Source organism: Trichechus manatus, unplaced genomic scaffold (assembly GCF_000243295.1).
Source record: "Trichechus manatus latirostris isolate Lorelei unplaced genomic scaffold, TriManLat1.0 scaffold00044, whole genome shotgun sequence".
Lineage (NCBI taxonomy): Eukaryota > Metazoa > Chordata > Mammalia > Sirenia > Trichechidae > Trichechus > Trichechus manatus.
In genome coordinates this window covers 10,280,632-10,305,018 of record NW_004443980.1, presented here as the reverse complement: position 1 = coordinate 10,305,018, position 24,387 = coordinate 10,280,632, and the positions used below count along the sequence as shown (strand labels likewise).

The following is a 24,387-nucleotide window of genomic DNA, read 5'->3' as shown; positions in this document are numbered from 1 at the left end:
CTCCATCAGGGACCCTCTGTTGTGTTCCCTGTCAGGATGTTCATTGGTGGCAGCTGGGCATCATCTAGTTCTTCTGGTCTAGGCTGATGAAGTCTCTGGTTTATGTGGCCCATTCTGTCTCTTGGGCCAATACATTCCTTGTGTCTTTGGTGTTCTTCGTTCTCCTTTATTCCAAGTGGTTGGGACCAATTGATGCATCTTAGATGGCTGCTTGCAAGCTTTTAAGACCCCAGACGCCACTCATCAAAGTAGGATTCAGAACATTTTCTTAATAAGCTTTGTTATGCCAATTGACATAGATGTCCCCTGAAAGCATGGTCCCCAGACCCTGCAACCCTGCTACTCTCTCAAAGTATTTGATTGTATTGATTGAATTAGTTTTTGTATATGGTGTGAGTTATGGGTCCCGTTTCATTTTTTTGCAGATGGACATCCAGTTTTGCCAGCACCATTTGTTAAAAAGACTGTTCCCCATTTGATGGACTTTGGGCCCTTGTCAAAGATAAGGTGACTGTAGGTGGATGGATTTACATCTGGGTTCTCAATTCTGTTCCATTGGTCAATGTATCTGTCATTGCACCAGTACCTGGCTGTTTAGACTACTGTAGCTGTATAGTAGGTTCTGAGGTCAGGTAGTGTGAGTTCTCCTACATTATTCCTCTTCTTCAATAATGCCTTATCCAGGGCTTCTTCCCTTTCCATAAAAAGTTAATGATTAGTTTTTCCATCTCTTCAAAGAATGTTGTTGGTATCTGGATCAGGATTGCATTGTATTTGTAAATTGCTTTGGGTAGAATTATCATTTTCACAATGTTGAATCTACCTATCCATGAGCATGGTTTTCCTATTTATGTAGATCCTTTTGGGTTTCTTGTAGTAGTGTTTTGTAGTTTTCTTTGTATAGGTCTTTTACATCCCTGGTTAGATTCCTAAGTATTTTATTTTTTTAGGGGCTATTATAAATCGTATTGTTTTCCTGATTTCCTTTTCATTGTTCTCTTTATTAGTGTATAGGAATCCAACTGATTTTTGAATGTTTATCTTGTATCCTGCTACTCTGCTGAATGTATTAGTTCCAGTAGTTTTCTCGTGCAGTCTTTAGGGTTTTCCATGTATAGTATCATATCATCTGCAAACAGGGACAGTTTACTTCTTCATTACCAATTTGGATGCCCTTTATTGATTTTTCTTGCCTTATTGCTCTTGCTAGGACTTCCAGCACAATGTTAAATAGGAGTGGTAATAAAGGGCATCCTTGTCTTGTTCCTGTTCTCAAGGCGAACGCTTTTAGCCTCTCTCCATTAAGAATTATGTTGGCTGTTGGTTTTGCATAGATGCCCTTTATTATGTTGAGAAATTTCCCCTCTATACCTATTTTATTGAGAGTTTTTATCAGGAATGGGTGTTGGACTTTGTCAAATGCCTTTTCTGAGAATGACACCCTTTCTGTTTTGGCAGAGATGGGAGTGATCTTCTGCCTGCTCCCCATCAATGTACTCTAAAATGAAGTCTGTCAGTTTACAAAGTCCCTCTCACTAAAGGTAATGCCTTTTGGAGAAAAAAGATGTCATGGTTTGAATTATGTCCCCTCAAAAATATGTGCATCAGTTTGGCTGGGCCATGATTCCCAGAATTGTGTGGTTGGCCTCCATTTTGTGATTGTAATTTTATGTTAAAGAGGGTTAGGGTGGGATTGTAACACCACCTTTACCCAGGTCACATCCCTGATCCAATGTAAAGGGAGTTTCCCTGGGGTGTGGCCTGTACCACCTTTTCTCTCTCAAGAGATAAAAGGAAAGGGAAGCAAGCAGAGAATTGGGGACATCATACCATCAAGAAAGCAGTGCCAGGAGCAGAGTGCGTCCTTTGGATCCGGAGTCCCTGTGCAGAGGAGCTCCTCGTCCATGGGAACACTGATGAGAAGGCCGAGAGAGAGAAAGCCTTCCCCTGGAGCTGATGCCCTGAATTTGGACTTTCAGCCTACTTTACTGTAAGGAAATAAACTTCTCTTTGTTAAAACCATCCACTTGTGGTATTTCTGTTATGGCAGCACTAGATGGCTAAGACAAAAGGCTTATACAAATGCAGAAAAAATCTACACCAATTCCTCTTTCGTACCTAAGAGTGGACATTAAAAGACAAGAGATAGCAGAAAAGATAATTAGTGAGTTGAACAAACAGAACAACTGACAATCAATGGAGGAAACAGAAATAATTCAAGGAACAGAAAATAATGTTAAAAATTCTAACTAGTATCCTCAGAAATTTAAGAATACTACATCTATGAGAAAAGCAATTAGAGCAAGAAAGCAATCTTGAATATTTTAAAAAATAATTACTAAATTTAAAATGAAAAGTTGTTGGTTGCTGTGAGTCAGTTCTGACTCATGGTGACCCCATGTGTTATAGAGTAGAACTACTCTATAGGGTTTTCTTGGCTGTAATTTTTACAGAAGCAGACCACCAGGCCTTTTCTTCTGCAGAGCCACTGCGTGGATTTGAACCACCAACCTTTCGGTTAGCAGCCTACGGCAAACTGCTTGCACTACCCAGGTTCCTTAAAATGAAATAGACAAATTGAATAATAATGTAATGGACATGCCTGAAGACTGAATTAGTGACATGAAAGATAACACTTGAGAAATCTTTCAGAACAGAGCAAAAAGACCAAGACAAAATATAAAATTAAATGACAGAGGACTGAGTCAGGAAGTCTCACAGTCAACCAATAAGAGTTCCAGAAAAATAAAGTAGATAAAATGGAGAGAAAAAAATCAAACAAATAATTTTATATATTTCCCTTAGTTCTAGAATGGAACAATTGTTCAGAGTGAAAGAACCATGCGCTAAGAAGAATGAATGACAATGTCCCACATACCTAGACAAATACTGGTGACATTTTAGGACTCCAAGCATAAAAATAAAATCCTGAGTTCTTTTATGAGGGGGGGAAAAAAAGCAGGTTATTTACCAATTTAAAAAACAAGAGACAGAGAAACAAAGAGAATCAGATTTGTGTCTCTTAATAAGCAACACACTGAACACTAAAAAACAATCATGTTACAGCTTCAAAGTTCCGAAGGGCAATGATTTTGAACCTAAAATCTTAAACTCAACTAAAAAAAAATTCAAATAGAGAAAGTCAACATTCAGTTACTTGAAGATATGCTGCAGTAAATCAAAACAACAACAAAAATACTAATCCTGAGATGCAAGAAAAAGCAGTAAAAACAGTAAAACTCAGTTGTCTAAATAACTATGTACAATGTAAAAATAAACACATTTAAAAACCACACCAAGACAACAGAGATTAATCTGAAACCCAAATCCTACATGGTTATACCATGAGAAGAGGTGGAGGCAGGGAAGTGAAAGAATGCTAATGTTATCTCTTACTTGGGAGATGGGTAGAAGATACGGCTACTGGTTAAATACAGAGTGTGTTTAACAGCAATAGGTTTAATTATTTCTAAATCCTGAGAAAACAAGGGGGGAACCATTCAGTCAAGGCAATAAAATGCTGAAACAAAAGATAAGAAAGCACAGTACATAGAAAATATAAAATAAGATGTCCAAACATTTCAGCAATTTCAATTAATATGAATGGATTAAGTTCCCGAGGGACTCTTAGACTGAACCCCCTAAAAGCTGTTTTGACTATGTTAATTGGAGAAAATAGAAGTCAATGCAGAAAGTATTAAGGACAAAGAAGAGTATTTCACAGTGATAAAAGGCACAACTTACCAGCATTCATTTAGTGTTTTAATATCTCAGAAATCAATTGATTAAATGGACACTAAGATAGGCTACATTCTATCTACTTGGAAAATTTAAAGGCGTTTTAAAATAATTTTGGGGTTAAATAAAGGCAATTGGATCTGAAATTACCCACCAGAAATGACGTTCAGACATAGCCAAAGCAGTACTCAGAATATTCACAGTCCTAAGTTCATTTATTAGAAAATAAAAAAGATGGAAAATAAAACTGTTTTCCCAATACCCCTTAGGGCAGTGGTCCCTGGAGGCATGGTGGTCCTTGAAAGTAGCTCAGGGGTCTGTGAATTCATTTCTGTATTTTAAGCTCATGGAATCTGTATACTACCTAGTGATAAAACTGCAGACTCCTAAAGTCTTATTTTAGAATATCAACTTAGTAACATTATTTACTTCATCCTAAGGAGATGAATTGGGTTGGAAGTTACATCTTTGATTAATATAAATATAAAACAGACTTCCTTGATGTCAGGCCTGGCCTCATTCATCCACCACTGTGGTGGCACAGAAGTAAGCACTCAGCAATGCTATATGAACTGAATTAATTAATGTGGTGGGCAATTTTCCAAAATATGGGGCTCACTGGAGGAGTAGGGAGGAAGAGAATTTTAAAAAAGGTCTGTATGGTGGTTACAAGGCTCGGAAACACCGACGTAGATGTGAATTTTAATCTCAGATCTGTGACGTCACTGGTATTTTGTGCCAGGGGTTCCAGGATTCTGGATCTTGCTAGTAGAGGAGTGAGAGGTTTTTCTTCATAGCTGCTAGCAGTTTTCTTGCCTTTCTTCTTGTAGGCAACATTCATCAGCTTCATAGTCACAGTGTCAGATAAAATTAATTTTTCAACTATAACAACAGATAATTTTTTTAAAACCTAGTCCCTTTTAGTTGTATGTCAAAAGAACAGAGCTCTAGCTCTAGCTAGCACAAGTGACTAGAACATAAGATTAGAATCCCTGGTATTACAGGACACAAAAAGATGTGAGTAGTTTTTGCTTATTTAAAAAATTTAAAAAAGGTTCAGTAACTACCTTCAGAGGATGAATTTTTATTAAACCTTAAAACTGAACTAACATTATTTCATAAACCACAGTTTCTGCTGTAAGAAATGAGTTGACCCTTATTAAGTACTATACTTTCTGTACTTTTTCACAGTGGGAATAAAGGTACAATTAAAAAAAAAAAGGACTTTAACTGAGTTTAAACATACACAAGAGGCCATATCTACATTAATATATCAAATGTTCAATATTTGAGCTACTTTAGGTCATGCTAGTAGGTAGGTGCATTTAAACATATTCTTTGAAATAAACAGGGAAAATTTAAATTTCAAGACCTTTTAATAGTATAAATTTGATCTCTGTTTTATTTTTATTTTAATATCCTTCATTGCTACAGTTAAAGAACAACTCTTTCTTTCCTGCATTAAAAACAAAACACCTGTCTGTATTTCTCCACCCAACTTCCAGCTTTGCTTGGCTGAATTAAACATTTCAAATGCTTCATTCTTTCCTACTAAACCAGTATCTTCAAATTCTTTACTTGCCCAATAGCAGACTTCCTTACATAATAGCAATACATACAAATAAATACAAATAAGTAAAATTCTGCCTGCAAATACTATGTATGATCCCAACAATAAAGACACAGCCTTAAGAATCAGTTATGTATTTATTAGCACTGGTTCAAAGAAATGACTTAAAAATCCAACATGATATCTTAAGACGCTTACAATTACTAAAGCAGGTTTTTTTCTTTTTTAAAAAAAAGGTTTTCCTCCACTAACTTCAGGATGGTACTCCTTTACATGCTTCAGTTATGCAGGCTGGAACATCCTCAGTTTTCACAGAATTAGCAGTAAGTCCAAAAAAGTCTTTCTTGATGATGTACCGAACACACTGCAAAATCACATTTCTTTCATGTCTGATGTCCGGAGCCAAAAGCTAAAAAAATAATAAAAAGATCAGTTGGTAAATAAAATCTAGCTGAGAAATACAACCTAAAATATTAAGTGTGTTTTCTCCATATAAAGAACATAGACGAATAAGAGATGTATATTTACTAATTATTTTGCTAAAAAACAATGGAAGGACATTTCCTTTTAACTTATATAAAGATTATCTAGCTTTTTAAAGAGCACACATGCTCACATTTGGGGTTCTTCTAGGGGTACCTAACAAATGGTAGAAAAAAAAAAGGCTTACGAGTCTGAAATTCTTTAATCTAAAAATCATCATGTTAAAAAGGACCTCTAAACCTAAATCTATCAACAGTCTAGAAATTGGTAAGATAAACAATATATATCACATATAGTAATGATGAAATTAATAGTAAAAAAGAAAAACCTCAACAGTCTTTGACTTTCCTAACTTCCCATTTCTGTGCTTACTTTAATCGAAAGAAAGCTAAAAATCCCTGGAGTGTAGAGTAAGTACATGACCAGGGAATCATATATTTGCCTGAAAGGATAAAGCAACTACTCAATTTGTTTTCTGATGTCATTAATGTACTTTGAATATATAGCCTAGGAACTTTTAGGGAAAAGATGACTTAATTATGAAGTATGATAAACATTTAAAAAGTGCATTTTATATAGAACAGAAAATTACAAAACAGAGGGTATACTTCAGCTCCATTTTAATAAAGTGACTGTGTCTACACTTAACACCTCATAGAGTATAGCCATACAGAACACCTTAGCTACAGCATAAAGCACTTACCCAATGAGGCAAAAATAGACTTTCACAGAATGTCAACAGATTACTTTTGCAACTTCATTAAAAATTATGGAATATTCTTATCACCCTTAGATATGAAAATCTTTGAACAGCCTCATATCCATTACTTAAAATCTAACAATGCACCACTTCCTCTTTATTATTTGAGGAAAAGAGACTACTTTTTTGAGCACATCATGCTGAGAATAAAGCCAACAATGCACAAATATAAACAAATATTCTGATCGAATACTTGATCACAGAGATTGGGGATAATAAAGGTGTAGAAAGAGAAAGAATGAAGAGAATCCCCAAAGGGAAGAAATGAGAATCAAGAAACCTCAGCCCTTTTCTTCTCATTACTTTGTATTTCTGAACAGATATCTGTACTAAAAACCACTTTCTCCCTTTAGTCTGCCATTTTATTAAACTGTGTTTTCAAGAAAAACTTAAAAACCTCAATATTTCTTTACCAATCAGTCAAATCTAGATTCTTTTATTTTAAGCAGTTTTTAACAGAAATGTAGTTATTCCACATTTACTGAACACCAGCTACATGCCAAACACAGCTTCAAAACTAAGATACACAGATGAGTCTTCAAGGAACATGTGTCTCTAGAAACCTCAAAACACACACACATACACACATGGAAAAAATCCAGTGGCTCCATCTTTACGATGTGAGAACACAAAGATTAGAATGTAAAGAAAAATCATTTACCATTTCCAGGAGATTTGGATGGTGTGTTCTTGGTTTAAATAATGTTTGATAGTTGTGATATTTTTTCTGCTTAGGATTTGTCTTTTTAAAATTTTTCCTTGGGCTCTTAGGCTTGGCTTCAGAGAAATTTCTAATAGTCTCTTGAACATGGTGACTTGGACTCTCATGAGTACTGTTTAGAAGAACCTGGTTTTCTGTCAGAACTTCTGCTTCAGTCTTGATGGGAGTTTCTAAGTGTGATGAAATATAAATACAAAAATAACAAAACAAGTAAAACTTCCAAAAATAACAACAAAAAATCCCATTGTTAATCCCCCTGGCCATAATATTGGCTACTTTATAACTTAAAATTATGTATGATTTTACAAGGCATTTACAATATGTTCCAATGCTTTTCAAATTGGGAGCTATAACTGCCAATAATTGAGGAGACCACCACAAAGAGCTACAGAAAGTAATCCCTACAAAGGAAATAATACCAGATAAAAACTTGGATCTACACAAAGGAACGAAGATTGCTGGAAACAGTAAATATGTGAATAAATACAAAAGACATTTTTCCTCATTTAAATTTTTTAAAAAAGATTAGTATTTAAACCAAAATAATAACTGCATGTGGGATTTATAACATCAGTAGAAATAAAACCTATGATAACAACAGCATAAAAAAGGGGAGAAAGAAAATATAAGTATATTGCTGCAAGGTTCTTAAATTACATGTGAAATGGTAAAATATCATGTGAAGTTAGGCTGTGATGTTAAAATTACATACTATATATCCTAGAGCAACTTCTAAAAATAAAACAAATGGTATATAACAAATATTTGTTTTCCTGAATACAGGATAAATCCAAAAGGAAGCAGAAAAGAAGAAAAATGGGATAGCCAAACAAAAAAAAAGTAGTAAGATGTTAAAATTAAACCCAATCATATCAGTAATTACATTAAATGTAAATGGTCTAAATATCCCAATTAAAAGGTAGAGATGGTCAGATGAATAATAAGAGCAAGATGTCTACAAAAACCAACTTTCAATGGAGCTAATTCTTGCTTTGCATGGTTTGAACTGAGACTAAATCTAAGTTACCAAGGAATCTTGGAAAGCAAGGACTGCCTGTGTAAAATCACAGGTTAAATGTAAAAAGATGAAAAAAGATATCATGCAAAAACACTAACCATAAGAAAGCTGGAATGGCTATATCAATATCAGATCAGACAAAGTAAACATCAGAACAGGGAATATTACCAGGGACAAAAAAGGGACAGTTCTAATGATAAAGATGTCAATTTATCGAGCAGACAAAAACAATACATTTAATAACAGCTTCCACACATATGCAAAAACTGACAGAACTGAAAGGAGAAATAAATAAATTCACTATTATGATTGGAAACTTGAAACTCCACTCTCAGTAGTTTAAGAACCATTAGACAGAAAATGAGTAGGGATATATAAGACCTGGACAACACTAGCAATCAGCTCAAATTGACAAAGAACAGTTGACCCAATACACATGCTTTTCAAATTCACATACACACTCACAAAGAGCTACAGAAAGTAACCCCTGTGAAGGACATAATACCCCGCCTCTCCATAATGGTTATTCTGCATATTTGATTACCATCAATTACAGGCTGATGTGATATAAAGATATATTGAGAGCCTTAAATTGTTGAGAGACCAGGTTCAATTACATAGATAAGACTGTGGGAGTTTAATCATAGCCCTCAAAACTCTCAACACTCACACTCAGGACTTAATGTGAAAATTACACTTGAAAGGACACGCATGGCACAGTGGTTAAAAGCTCGGCTATTAACCAAAAGGTTGGCAGTTTGAATCCACCAGCCGCTTCTTGGAAACCCTATGGGGCAGTTCTGCTCTGTCCAATAGGGTTGTTATGAGTCAGAGTCGACTCAACAGCAGTGGGTTGGGTTTGGTTTTATAGCTAATATTAGAAGCACAGACTCTGATGCAAGATTGTTAGGTTCAAGTCCTAGTACCATCACTTACTAAGTGTGTGATCTTCAGGCAAGCTACTTATGTCTGCCTAAATTTCCTCATCTGTAAAGTGGGGATAAACAATGGTATCTACTTCATGACGTTGTTGTGATAATTAAAACAGTGCTTGCCACACAGTAAGCACCATGTAACTGTTTGCTATGATAGTGGTGATGATGTGCCTTCAAAGTGATGGGGAAAAGAAAAAGAAGAAAAAGACAAGGACTGAAGCTAAGAATTCTCAAAGTGCATTATAGAGTTCAAAACTATGGGGATAATAATTAAAGGCAAAAAGAAAAACCAGGGCACTAAAAACAAAAAAACCAAACCCACCGCCGTCGAGTCAATTCTGACTCATAGCGACCCTTCCTCATCAAGTACTGATCATCCCAGTTCAATCCAGGCACACATACACCAGATGAATCAGAGCTTATATCGTCAATTTTCTGATAAGGAATACGGAACTGGGACGGCTTATATTTTTCTCTTTCTTGGAGTTTACATTTCTCAGTTTACTATCGTATTTTAATCTAATGTTCATCAATTCAACACATTTTTAAATATTCTCTTTTGGTTCATTCAGATCTTTGTCACTCTTTTTGGTCTGCAGCCTTTTGAATCAGTTTTCAATCTGGAGATGTCCCAATCATAGCCAAACCAGTTTGAAGAAACATTTTAATTATTTTGGAGTTGTGAAACTATATTCAAATTCTAATATGGTATAAAAATGCTAACATGTAAAATTCATGACAGATACCAAACCAGCCCATATGAAAACACTACTCATTAAATTTTTCTTTCCTATTTATATGTCAATGATTCTGAGAGCTCCGGAACTAAACAAAACTTCTACCTTTGTTTTAGTCTTTCTGGGGGACCCTTTCCTTGTCTAAAACTCTTTCTGGAAAAGCACTACTAACGTTTTAAGGCCCTCTACACATATTTTGGACATGTTATCAGCAGGGATCAGTCCCTGGAGAAGGACATCACGCTTGGTAAAGCAGAGGGTCAGCGAAATAGAGGAAGACTCTCAACAAGCTGGACTGACAGAGTGGCTGCAACAACTGGCTCAAGCATAACAATTGTGAGGATAGTACAGGACCTGGCAGTGTTTTGCTCTGTTGTACAAAGGGTCGCTATGAGTCGGAACCAACTGGATGGCACCTAACAATAACAACAATACACTTTCAGGAGCCCTGGTGACGCAGTGGTTAAGAGCTTGGCTGCTAACCAAATGGGTGGTAGTTCAAATCCACCAGGTGCTCCTTGGAAATCCTGTGGGGCAGTTCTACTCTGCTCTGCAGGGTCGCTGTGAGTTGGAATCAACTTAATGGCAATGGGTTGTTTTTTTTTAAATACACTTTTATGTTGAGACAGAACCTAACTATGTAGACACAGTAGTTAAAATCTGTTAGAAAGAATCAGACTACTCATCTCCATTTAGGGTCTACTTAACTATGCAGTCTTCTAGATGCTATTTCACGGATCAGAGAAGCCCACTTTGTTTCCTTGGTTTATTTATTCCAAGCTTCCATGTGTCAATATCTCATCCTATAGCCCAAAATTAACACTGAAAGCTAGAAATCTGCTACATAAAATAACTCTTAAGACTTATGAATGTGGAGCAAGAGCTTCCTCCTTAAAGCAGGGCATCTTAAGCAATATGTCAAAATATACAAAATCAAATATCTTTTTATAGTTAATATTCTGTTACCTGTAAGAAAAGATAAGATTATTCATTACTGTGCAGCAAGAAAGCACATACCACGTAGAGAAAGACTATAATGGAAGGCAATATAATTGGGTTCTTAGGACTTTTAAGCCCTTAAACCTAGGTTTTACATGAGCTCTGCAACATACTAGCTTTGCAAACTTATCCTCTTTACGCTTAAGGTTCTATAAAATGAAAGAGTGTGACCTCAAAGACCCCTTCCAGTTTTCTTTCTTTCTTCTTATTGAAAAACAGTGAAAGTCTCCAAATAAAGATGTAAGTATAAAAAGTTATTAAAGATTTCATCTTGAGAGAGAAGAAAACTTAGTATAAGATGCTTTTATGGGATTCAGTAATCTAGCAATAGCTTTCTTTACTATCACCTGTTATAAATACAGCTGATAAGCAGGAAATTTAGTATGTGTTTAAAGAATAAATCCACCATCATATCAGTATATTGGAAACAAGAATGAGAAATAAATACTGTTTTTCTTAAAAAATAAATTTAAAACAGGAGGCAACCATCTGTTAAGGAACACTCTGATAAAGCCAAAGTAGTTTATATTTCAAAATTCAAGTAGCTTTTAACGAGCTACTACAGTAAGCCATCCCCCATAAAAAAAAAAAAATCCCCATGTTAACAAACCCAAAAAAACCAACCCATTGCCGTCAAGTCAAATTCTGACTCACAGCGACCCCACGTTACTGATAGCTTTAAACATTTTTCATATTAAAGCCCAATTCTTCCTCAGTCAGCATCCCCCAACTACACAAACATTGATGATCTCTAGTCAACACTAAAAGTGCTGCCATCTTCATCCAATCACATTCAAGTCTTCCCTTCATTCTACACATATACTTTTAAACCCTGTATTTTTACCCTCTTTACAGCTCCTACTTTGATTATGCTTCTTGTCCTAAGATACAGACACATGAATTCTCTCATGGTTGGTCAAGCCTAAATAAAATTAGCAATGTAGAGCCAGATTTCCACGATAGGAGGATAAAGATTTATTCATTAAGCACATGCTGGATTACTGATAAACGTATTATAATGTATTGAGCCCGTAAGAGCTTTGGATTAAGAATTGCCACGCTGCATCAGATCAGTAGCCTGCTTGGGGTTCTTTTAGGTGTTCCTAAAAGAGATTAAGCTGGTTTATCCTAACAACACACTTTAAAATAAAGCCCCACACATTATCATCTGTGACATTATCTTTATAAGTAAGACATGTATCCTGAGCGTTGCTGAATTCTCAGAAAGACTCTTAAAAGGATTTTGTCCAATCTTTAAAACACACGGGCTAACACAACCACAAGTATAGGGCTGTACGTTCTCTAAATGAGAAAACTTATGTAAATATGTTCTATAAACAGCAATGCACGATATATATTTAAAATAACTTCGCTTTACCTACGAAACATGTTAAACATGTTAAGACAAAGGTTCTTGGGAGCAGAGAGAAGAAACTAACTTCCTTTGCTATATCTTTTAGTATTTTCTTTCTTTCAGTCCATTAGTGGATATTTTCTCTTCTTCCTAGTCTTTTCTGTATATTGTATTATTTTTGCCTTTTCCTCACAGAGTAGCAACACATTTCCCCATTTCTCCAGCTTGCCTTTATCCTATGTGAACTTTATTTCTGTATCAAATGAAAAAGGAATTTGAAAATCAAATAAAGAATGTGCATCCTGGATGTTAGTGATGCACAGTATGCCACAAAGGTAAAAAGTAACAAAAGAAACATAACTGTAACAGTGTACGCCATGACTTACCTTCAGGCTCACTCTCTGACCCTGATAGGCTACCATAGCTGTTCATTAGTGAGCACAGGGCTGGGGTCACTTCCTTGGGTATGACAGTACTGAGTGGTCTGTCTTCCTTATCAGACTCTGAAACAGATCGGAAAAACATCTAAGATGAAAACAGTGTAACCAAAATGATCTATCATCATAAAAAGAAAGCTGACAGCCCCCATCTCATCTGTTACTGTGTGAGAAGAAAGTAATTTCTGTCCATGTCCTTAATCTTCCCAAAAAAACTAATTCCAGGAGACCTAAAAAATTTACCCTTGGTCTAAATCTTCATGATCAGAGAAAACTACTTGCCCAGAGAGGAGAGTGGGCAAATGGAAGCTATACACAGCTCAATTACTTACCATGCTTCATGGATTACGAATTTGGGCCTTTTCTTAATTAACTTAATTACACAGTCTTTGCTACTCATTAACAGGTAGTAGGAAGTTCAGAAACTTATTTAACCTCACTGGATTAGGGTCACTGACTGAAAATTAGACTTAATAATAAATAAAGTATAAAAAAAATTCACCCTTTTTGTTGTTTTTAAGACTGGTTTTAAGAACACAAATATTTAAACCACCCTATAGATTTAGGCTTAGCCAAAGCGTTATACTGAAATGAGTCTGCCCAGCATTTTTATTATTCAGAACATCTAAGAACTTAAGTAAACAAGCCAAGCGTGAGAATTCAGAAGTAGCATTAAAGGGCCTGCCAAAGGTAAAGTGTTTGATCAGAGCCAGTAGGACTAGCCGTAGCCCCAGGACACCACCTACTACATTTATTTTTGGCAGCTGTAAAAATGTATTAAATCTATGTAGACAGCCAATAAAAATAAAGCCTGACTGAAGAATGAGAACAATAAGTAACTTGTCTATTATAATTAACCAACTCAACCCACAACCAATACGAAATGCTTCAAGACCGAGCACTTAATGTTCACCAAGTCAATCCAGGGGAAATCAAAACACTACAGTGGGAAATGGCAGTATATGTTTAAGTCGCTGTTGAATTACTGCCTTCTGGTGGATAAAGTTAAATCCTCTCTCCTCCACCTACCCATACTGCTCAGTACTACACTCCCCAAAAACTGTTTCTTGTCAAATTTAAGCCAAGTTATTACCTTTCTCCTGGATTAACAAAAGGAAGAGAAAATACACTGTTTTATATACATATATATATATATGTCACTAGTGGATTAAACAGAAATCTACCATAATATTAGAATGCAGATTATTCATCCCACTGTTACAATTATCACAGGCCAAATTGTTGTATTCCTTCCAAGACCCACAGAGAAAGGTACCAAAAAGTATTATAACGGCTGAATATCACGCTCTTTAGAAACATGATCTCATTTAATCTTTATATCACTTTCACTATTAATTACAAGAACGAAACTAAGATTCAGAAAATTTGAGTAACTTTTCTTTCAGGTAAGATATTTATAAAACCGAGAAAACCAAACCCACTGCTGCTGTGTGAATTCCGACTCAGAGTGACCCTACAGGACAGAGTAGAAATGCCCCATAGAGTTTCCAAGGAGCAGCTGGTGGATTCGAACTGCCAACCTTTTGATTAGCAGCCATAGCTCTTAACCACTGTGCCACCAGGGCTCTGACTATAAAACAAGTGGGTCCAAATTTAAATCCTGGTCTGATTCCAACATCTAATTCTTAAACAGTGGACTACAATGCCTCCTACATATATAAAATGTTCTTATTAAAATGATGCCACCCTATCAAAATGTCTCCATGGTCAATGCTAATATGCAAATAACATCTTCCTCCAGCTATAGCTCCACTTACGTTCCTTTTTATAGCAAAACTTGAAACAGCTATCTCTGCTGCCTAAGCCACTCCAGAATTTACTCCAGTCTTTCAGACCCACCACACCAGTAAAACTTTTTTTCCCAAGTTCACCTAAGCTCTCCATGTTGTCAAATCTAGAGGTCATTTCTTGGTCCTCATCTTACTTAACTTAGTAGGAGCATGTGACAGCAATCCTGTTCTACTTTTTGAAACAATTTCTTTGCTTGGCTTCCAGAACCCTTCACTTGGCTCTCCTTCTGCAGTCTTCCTATTGAATTCTCCTCATTGACCAACTTCCAAAATGCTGGCGTGCCCCACGGTCCAATTCTCAGAGACCTCTTCTCATTATACCTTACCTTCCCTAGATGATCTCATGTTATCTCAAATATTAAAATACTATCTATATGCTGATGAATCATAGATTTTTATCTCCAGCCTTCGACTTTCCCCTGAACTCCAGAATAATATATCCAACTGCCTGTTCAACATTTCTACTCAGATGCTAAACACACATCGCAAACACGTCATGTCCAAAAACAAACACTTGATTTCTACTCCAAACATGCCCTCCAATATTCTCTATCTCAATAAATGACAACTCTTTCTTCCTAATGGTTAGGTCAAAAACCTAGCAATCATTCTTGATTCTTCTTTTCCTCTCACATATCTAACCTATTAAAAACGCTGTCAGCTCTCTTTTGAAAATGTATCTGGAATCAAATTACTCCTCATTGCTCCCACTAGTAAAACCCTAGTATAATCCACCAAAATCTCTTGCCTGGACAATTCCAAGAGCCTTCTAAAAGGTCTCCCTAATATGACCCTATCCACCCCTCCCTACCATCTAATCTATACCTAAACACATAAATTAGATCACATCAGCTCTCTGCTCAACCTCTGAGTAAAACATCAAGTACTTCCCTGGCCTACAAGACCCTTCTTTGATCTGGCTCTCCATTTATCTCATCTAATACCCTACCACTTCTTTCTTGCTCACTTCACTCCATCTTTGCTGTTCCTTGAACACAAGAAGCATGCTCTCACCTTGGGGTATTTGCACCTGCTGCTCCCTTTATCTGGAAGGCTATCCCCTTTGGCATCAGCTCCCTCACTTCATTCAGATTTCTGCTTAAATGTCACCTTATCAGATAACCCTATACAAAGTAGCACACCCATTTCTCTGACCATCATTCTCTATCCCTTTACCCAGCTTTACTCTTCTCCTTGACACTTATATCAACCCAACATATTATGTATCTGTGTACTATCTTCCCCAGTCAGAATGCAAGCTACAGGAGAGAAGGGTTTTTGCTTTGTTCACTGCTGTATCCTCAGAGCCTAGAACATCACTCAGCACATCATACGTACTCAACAAATATTTGAAGAACAAATTGTTGCATGAATGAGTAAAGACAAGTTCAAAGAGGTTAACTGGCACAGAATCATGGAGCAAGTAAGAGGTAGAATCAGGATGGAAACCTAATTCTGTCTGTATCCAAAGCTCGTTCTTTCTCTTTTAAAAATGACCCCATTTTTATTACAAAGTCATATACATGCACATAAGAAAATATTGAAAAGATATACACCACAACGTGAGCAGTGGCTGCCTCCGTAAGTTGAGAAAGTAGGTTGTTTTTTATTTTACGCTTTTCAGTTTTCCCTCACATTTTCTGTATTGCTTTTGTAATCAGAAAATAGTAGGAAAAAAACAAAAATGTAGGGAAATAAACCCTGGAGGACAGTGTTCCTCAAAATTCAAGAATCAAAAGGTGAGGCTTTAACAGGCTTATATGTTGGCCCTTTTCCTTTCCCTTTTTTTTTTTTTTTTAACTTTATATTTTGAACTAATTTTAGACTTGCAGAAGTGTTGCAAAAACAGTACAGAGAATTCGCATTTACCCTTCACCTAGCTCCCCCTAACGTTATCATCTTATAACCGTGGTGCATTTATCACAACTAAGAAACTAACATTGGCACATGCACACCTATGCTCATCACAGCACTATTCACAATAGCAAAAAGATGGAAACAACTGAAGTGCCCATCAATAGATGAATGAGGAAGTAAAATGTGGTGCATACATACAATGGAATACTACTCAGCAATAAAGAAAACGAGCTCGCCAAACATCCTGGAACATGGATGAACCTGGAGGATATTATGTTGAGCGAAATACCCAAAAAAAACAAGTCAGTTGCCATTGAGTTGATTCTGACTCCTTGAAATAAGTCAAGCACAAAAAAAAAAATACTGTATATTTTCACTTTTATGAAATGACATGAAAAAGTAAATATACAGAAACTAATGTTCATTAGTGGTTACCAGGGATATGGGGTGGAGGTGGAGTGAAGGCGGGTTCACTCTCTTAGATAGCAGACACTTGTTATTTTTGGTAATGGGAAAGGTAATGAGGGTGAAGAGTACACAGCTTGATGAAGGTGAACAAGGTCACTAAAGAGTAGGATCTGTTGCAATTGCTACGGCATATATAATTTTGCAACAACAGCAAAAACAACCAAAAATATATGTGCAGGTATATACGTTTGTATGTAGGCATACATGTGTATAAAGGAGCCCTGGTAGCACAGTGGTTAAGTGTTCAGCTGCAAACTATAAGGCTGGCAGTTAAGAACCCACCAGCTGCTCCATAAGAAAGATGTGGTAGTCTGCTTCTGTAAAGATTACAGCCTTGGAAACTGTATGGGGCAGTTCTACTCTGTCCTATACGGTCGCTGAGTTGGAATCAACTTGATGGCAATGGGATGGTGGTGCAACAGTTAACCACCTGGCTGCTAACTGAAAGGTTGGCTGTTCCAACCCACTCAGAGATTCTGTGGGGGAAAGACCTGGTGATCTGCTCTCATAAAGATTATAGCCTAGAAAACCCTTTAGGACAGTTCTACTTTGTCACAAAGGGTTGCTGTAAGTCATAAATTGACTCGACGGCACCCAACAACATGGGTTTTAGAGAAGAATGCTACAGAGATGTGCCCTTCCCACCGCGTCACATCAGGGAGTCCATGAAATCAACATGATTTATTACTAATGTTAACCTTGATCACATGGGGTCTTCTCCACTATAGAGTTACTATCTTTCTCTTGCATTATTCCATTCCTTGAAGTAAGACCAGCCCACACTCGAAAGGAGGGGAAGTAAGCTCCACCTCCTGGAGGAAGGGATATTAAAGATTTTTGGACATATGTTAAAACTACTACAGTTATTAATAAATATTTTGAGGTGATGCAAATGTCCTGTTTTACCGTAAGGTTTTGGCACTAATTTTAGCATTAATCAGTGAATCAGTGGATCTCTCCTGAAACAATGTGATGTTCCAGTGGTGATTTGCTATTTCCTTCATTTCTCTACATTTATTACTTGAAATTTTTCTGTAAGAAAGATTTGTCCTCCCTCAGATTTATTCAATCATTTATATCAGTATAAACCAAAATGAAACCGAGTGCCATCAAGTCGATTCTAATTCATAGCAACCCTACAGGACAGAGTAGAACTGCCCCATAGGATATCCAAAGAGTGGCTGGTGGATTCAAACTGCCGACCTTTTGGTTAGCAGCCAAGCTCTTAATCATTGCGTCACCAGGGCTCCTATATCAGTATAGACTCATAAATATTTATTTTGTTCTCTGGATTATAATTTATTATTCTTTATTTTGCTGCTCAAATTGTTCCAGCTTTGGCTATGGGGAACTCTTTCAAGTTGGCCCCTATCAGAAGGATAATGCTCATGTCCTTATGTTTTTTGAGCATTTTCTTACTATCTGGCACTATCTGATGCTCTAGGCTCACCTTTTATTTTCCCCACCCAGCTCTAGAATCAGTCATTTCTCCAAGAGGCCATAGTGCCTTTGATTGGAGAATGATATTTAGAAACCAAGATCTGGGCACTAGATGTGCTCATTGTTTGGAGAGTCATAAAGAACATTTTTAAAATCACTACACTAGTCTGAAGGAGCCCTGGTGGCACAGTGGTTAAGTGCTTGGCTGCTAACCAAAAGGTTGGTGGTTCGAACCCACCAGCCACTCCACAGGAGAAAGATGTGGCAGTCTGCTCCCATAAAGATTACAGCCTTGGACAGGGATCAAAATAGAGGGTCCCGGACAGAGCTGGAGAAAAATGTAGAACAAAATCCTAACTTACAAAAAAAAGACCAGACTTACTGGCCTGACAGAGACTGGAGAAACCCCGAGAGTATGGCCCCCGGACACCCTTTTATCTCAGTAACGAAGTCACTCCCAAGGTTCACCCTTCAGCCAAAGATTAGACAGGCCCATAAAACAAAATGACACGAAAGGGGCACACCAGCCCAGGGTAAGGACTAGAAGGCAGGATGGGACCGGAAAGCCAGTAATAGGGAGCTCAAGGTCAAGAAGGGAGAGTGTTGACATGTCTTGGAGTTGTTAACCAACGTCATAAAATAATATGTGTACTAACTGTTTAATGAGAAACTAGTTTGTTCTGTAAACTTTCGTCTGAAGTACAATTTAAAAAAAAAAAAAGATTACAGCCTTGGAAACCCTATGGGGCAGTTCTACTCTGTCCTATAGGGTCACTATGAGTCAGAATTGACTTGACGGCAATGGGTACACTAGACTGACTCCCCAAAGGGTGAAGTCAGGAGCTCACACAATGAACGATTCTTCCTTCCCTACCACATGCAGTAACAATTTAAAAAGGGGTATCTTCCTATTGGCACTGTCAAAACATCCTCTTCAGTGACTTTTCATCTCAAAAGAAGCCGTTCCAAAGGCACGGGACCTATCCAGAAGTGCTAACACAGGCGTTTTCAGCAGCTATCCTGGAAAGATCACGTATGCTAAAGTCATTGCACTGGCTGACAAAGTAACACTCAAGAAATTTTACTTACTTTTTTAAATAAAAGCAGCTAAAACATCTCTCTGTACTAAAAATACCAAAATAAAAATAGCAGCAATGAAGATGATAAAACCAAGCTTAAAATGATTATATAAATGAGTATAAAATACCAGCTCAAATAAATTCTCTCACTGTTAACACATTAACGACACTTGTCTTGGGGTAACTCTCAAACTCTCTCTCTCGTACATGCCCACCATGTCCCTAACAACAACAAAAAAATCTAAAAATTATCACTAGACTGAGTTTCCTGAAGGCAGGGACAGACTGTGTATCTACTTTGAATCCCCAACACTTCTGCGAATTATAGTGCTGGGCAAAGAAAATGTAGAACCTTAGTAAATCCCTACAGAAATGAAAATAGCAAAACTAAAAACCCCAAAACAAAAACACCCTTCAAATGTCTTGTCCAACTCTAGTGACCAGTGGTAAAAGCTTCCCATCTGGCTTCTTTCTACAACTTATCTTTAATTTCCCTGAAACCCACCCAGCTTATGGCAGCGCATAATCAGATGGATGTTCTGGTGTACTATGACAATAGCTATATTTACATTATATCAAATGACTAACAGATTGAATTCTCTTTGTTCTGTGCGTGCTGAGACACAGATTTCGATGTCACATTACTGAACAGCCTAGAGCATATAATGCCAGAAAGGAAGCAGCTGGAAAGTTGCTTTCTTGCTAGCTCACACTTGTTGCTTAAGACTACAGCCTAGGAAAACCATAAAATATGCTGCATATTTATTTCGACAAAAGCAACAAAATATGCTGGGTCCTAACTAATAAGATATCAAAAAGAGATGGGGGTAGAGGGGAACTTAAGTAGATAACAGGTTAGCAGAATATCTATACAAGGAAACAGAAAACAGGACCAGTACGGAAATCTACAAGTCACACTCAAACTGATAAATCAGAAGACTCCAAATTACAGGCTTCTCCTTTGAAACGGTGTCAATTCCCAGTTGAAATCACCTGCACAATTATCAAGAGTGCACAAACAACAAACTATAACAAGGAATGTGAACAAGCAATGATTTTCTAAGTATGATCCGAAGTTATAAAGATTCTCCAGAACAGTTGTCTTGTCTAAAACATGAGTGCTAATGTCTGGGTTATAAACTGTTTTGAGCCAGAATCTAGTTCTGAGCCAGAAAAAAAAGCAAAAAATAGAAGGAACTGGGAGATTTTCATTCTTAAAATGAGTATAATGCTGACAAAGTGTTAACTGCCATGTGAGAGCCCAGGGTGAAGTTGTCACACTGCTGGCCCGCCAATAACCAGCAGGATAAGAAGCAAAACAACTAGATCCCAAGGTAAGGGAAGCTGCTTCAAACAAGTGGAAGACTGATATGCTGGGGAGTAGGGCTGCTGGGAATATTTGAGGGCATATGAAAAATGGCACATAGGGTTTTCTGTCGCTTTATTTTGAAAAGTTGAAGAACCAGTGGTCTAAAACACTGATCTGGAAAAGTCAAAGACCAAAGAAAATCCCAGGTAAAGGATAATATGAATTTAAATAGACCTTTTCCTATGAAATTAAGCTACCATAATTTCATCATTGGTATTCTGATTTCCTTGGAAAGCAATATTATAAAAATTTCCTTTATAAATTTATAGCTTACAAGTATGTTTTTTTATTCAAGACCTATGCTCCCATTTTTGACCCTCACTATAGGTAAGGGTTTAAACATTTAAACCAAAACAAAATTATCCGAGATCTCTCATTCAACTGCTTCTGGGAATCTGACTGAATGTTTTCCACCAACGAGAATGAAAGATTTTACTATTGTTTCTCATGTCTTAAGTGTCTGTTGAGTCGTAGATACAGACACAAATTGAAGCAAGGTATGATCATCTTTATTTGGTGTTTCACTCCATTGACACAGATATTAAAAATACTCCTCGAAAAGGAGAAGACAAAATCAACCATCTACCAAAGCTAATTTAACAAAAAGAAAACAGTAAAGACTACTCAACATTACAAAGTCCTTCAACTGTTCATTTAAGAGAATTGCATAAAGAACTACATAATCTTTAAATTAATAATTTACAGAGGTTATAACAGTAGTTTTTGCATATGTGTTTCAAGTATTTTAATGAAATGAAAATTTATATTTGGGTGTAGAGGGAATTTTATCATCAAGGTCACACACTGCAAATCTGAAGAAGTATGTGGGCTCTCTCTAAAATTTCTTGGGGGGAAAAAAATCAGTGTCCAACAGTAAAATGCAGCACTGACCCAAAATGTCATCTGCCTTTTCCCTGCCATATGCAAGGATAAGCAGCGGCCTTTTCTAAACCCTCTCCCACATCTCAACTATGAGTCGGAATCGACTTGGCAGCAGTGGGTTTGGTTTTTGGGTTTTGGTAGTATACTAAGAGCTTGATCTGTGGAGTCGCACTCCTAAATTTAAATTCTGTCTCTGTCACTAACTAGCAGTATGACCCAGGGAAGTTACTTCATCTCTGTGTTCCTCATTTCTAGAATGGGAATAGCAACAGTACTTACAAAAAGGTTATGAGGAAAAGAGTTAATATACATATAAAGCATTTATGTTGCTGCATGCTGGTGATTCTCAGTAGAACTGCCCCATTGTGTTTCTTAGGCTGTAATCTTTATGGCAGCAGATTACCAGGTGCTTTCTCCCGTGGAGCTGCTGGGTGCATTCAAACGTTAGCAGCTGAGCACTTAATCATCGTGCCACCAGGACTCCTTATAAAGCATTTAGAGCATAGTAAGTACTGTACTTAATAAGTGTTAGTTGGTATTAAGATTATTTGTATTATTATTCCTACTAAATTTTATCTTATTATACTTAGTCCAACCTTCTCTTATGCCAAGATCCTTTTCCATCTGAATCTGATCAAGGAATTAGTTATTCCACATCCTCCCAAACCATGTCTTGCCACCCATAAATTCAATAACTTGCCACATGATTATCCCAGAAGCCACTGTCATCAAAGTTGAACAGAGCCTACTGACAAGCCCTAGAGACCTCACTACAGTATATTATCAATCCACTCACTAGTATCTTTGGTTACTCCTTTGCAGTAGGCAGCACATACAATTAGATAAAGTGTCCCAATGTTATTGGAGGGAAAGGTGGTGCAAATTTATACATGTTTTCATTTTTCAGGAGAGGAAATCAAGCTCAGAGGCTGAATGACATCCATATGTGACAGCACTTGGTGCTTCAATTTTTCAACTTACAAACAAGAGTAAACATTCCTGTAAGTTCTAGCAATTAAGTTTACTCAAGGATAAAATATAAACATATATAAATATATTCTATACTCTGAAGAAGAACAATATTACTCAAATACAATGAATTAGTATTATTTTCTCAAAGAGATCATGTTTGTGCTCAGTAGCATAAACAATACTGGCTTTCAATGGAATTACTGCTTTTTAAGTGGGGAGGAAAAACCTACATAATTAGGAAAATTTGAATCTACAGTATCACTACATTTAAAACAATTAGAAGGAAATCCCCAAGACTGCTTCATACCACGAAAATTACCCAATAAATATAATCTTTCTCCTATACCCTGCCTGCCCCCATGTACCCACTCCCAAGACTCGGAAAAGATGTGCTGAAATTAGGTTTCCGACAAGACATTCCTATTAAAAACAAAAACATCTTTCTACTTTTATATACAGGTAGTCCCTGATTTACAATGTATTCGAGTTACAATGAACCGCACTTGGGACCGTCCATTTCTTTCTTTCATACATCTTACCGTTAGTAGCATGCACTACATACAACGTTGCAGTGCATAATTTGGTGATGTTATCATTCTCAGGTGTTCATTCGCAGATTTTATGACTTAAATAGTTCAAAATACTGCCGTTTAGATTTAGTTTTCTAAACTAAATCAGGGGCTTCAGTTGCTTGAAAATGTGGATGCGAACACTGATTGCTTAGCTAAAGTCGATAGGCAAATTTGGGAAGCAGTGAGATGTTATAGCAAAATATACAAAGGAAAAAAAGAAAAGGACCATACAGACACAACTCTCACTAATTTTCTGACTAGAAACACCATCCTCCTTCCCAGGGATAATCCAGATGATTAAGAACCTTCCACAAGTGGAGTTTATTGCCACAACTAACAAAACACCAATGTCATCCAACTCTTCTTCACTGTCAAGAGTGAATTTTTAAGATTTGCATATTTTCTTACATATGTATGTATTAAAATGTACCTTTAAGTTTATATGTAATATTTCCAACCGCTAAAGACAAATAAAGATCAGATTTGTAGATACTGATAATAAAAGGTAATAATAATGAAAACTAAAAAAAAAAAAAAAAAGAGGTATTCACCTTATGTCAGAATCACCTTATGATGGAGTGGTCCAAATGGAACCCTGTGGTAAGTCAGGGATTAGCTGTATTTGCCATTAAACTTTCTGCTAACAAGACTGTGAATAATCAACTTCAGCATTATTTTCCATACACTCATAAGTGAGTTAGTTTTCTGTTTAGCTTACCAGAATCATTGTCTGCCAAAACACCAAGGGGATCTGCATTTGTCTCAGGTGGACCTTCAGGCTTTGACTCACACGAGGGACTGCCTAATCCAATGGTTGCTCTGTGTCCATCCCTGTCATTTTTCCATCTGTGATGTGTGCCAAGACTTTTGATCTCTGCCATTTGTGAATGTCTGGACATCCCCTTCATCTTTCTGGAATAAGAAAAATACAGTTCTCAATATAAAAGGCACTGACCTTTCAAGAAAAATCTGAAAAAGACTACTAAATGCAAAAGAAACCTAGCTGTCAAACGAAATCACCCGTGGCCTAGTACATTAGCATTAAAAGCAAAACCAAACCTATTGCCATTGAGTCAATTCTGACTCATAGTGACCATATAGGACAGAGTAGAACTGTCCCATAGGGTTTCCAAGGCTGTAATCTTTACGGAAGCAGACTGCTACATCTTTCTCCCATGGAGCAGC

At 36.8% G+C, this 24,387-nt stretch overlaps 1 protein-coding gene across 1 annotated transcript in view; it reads right to left on the bottom strand.

Moving 5' to 3' along the window:
• Positions 1-5,113: 5,113 nt before the first annotated feature.
• Positions 5,114-24,387, bottom strand: part of NUFIP1 (nuclear FMR1 interacting protein 1) — a 46,876-nt gene continuing 27,602 nt past the window's right edge. The window contains exons 7-10 of the mRNA XM_023731601.1: positions 23,921-24,114; positions 12,702-12,818; positions 7,213-7,442; positions 5,114-5,717 (exon numbers count right to left, since the gene is read on the bottom strand). Coding sequence (XP_023587369.1) covers positions 5,562-5,717; positions 7,213-7,442; positions 12,702-12,818; positions 23,921-24,114 — 697 coding nt within the window. The 3' untranslated portion in view covers positions 5,114-5,561. The remainder of the gene's footprint in view (positions 5,718-7,212; positions 7,443-12,701; positions 12,819-23,920; positions 24,115-24,387) is intronic.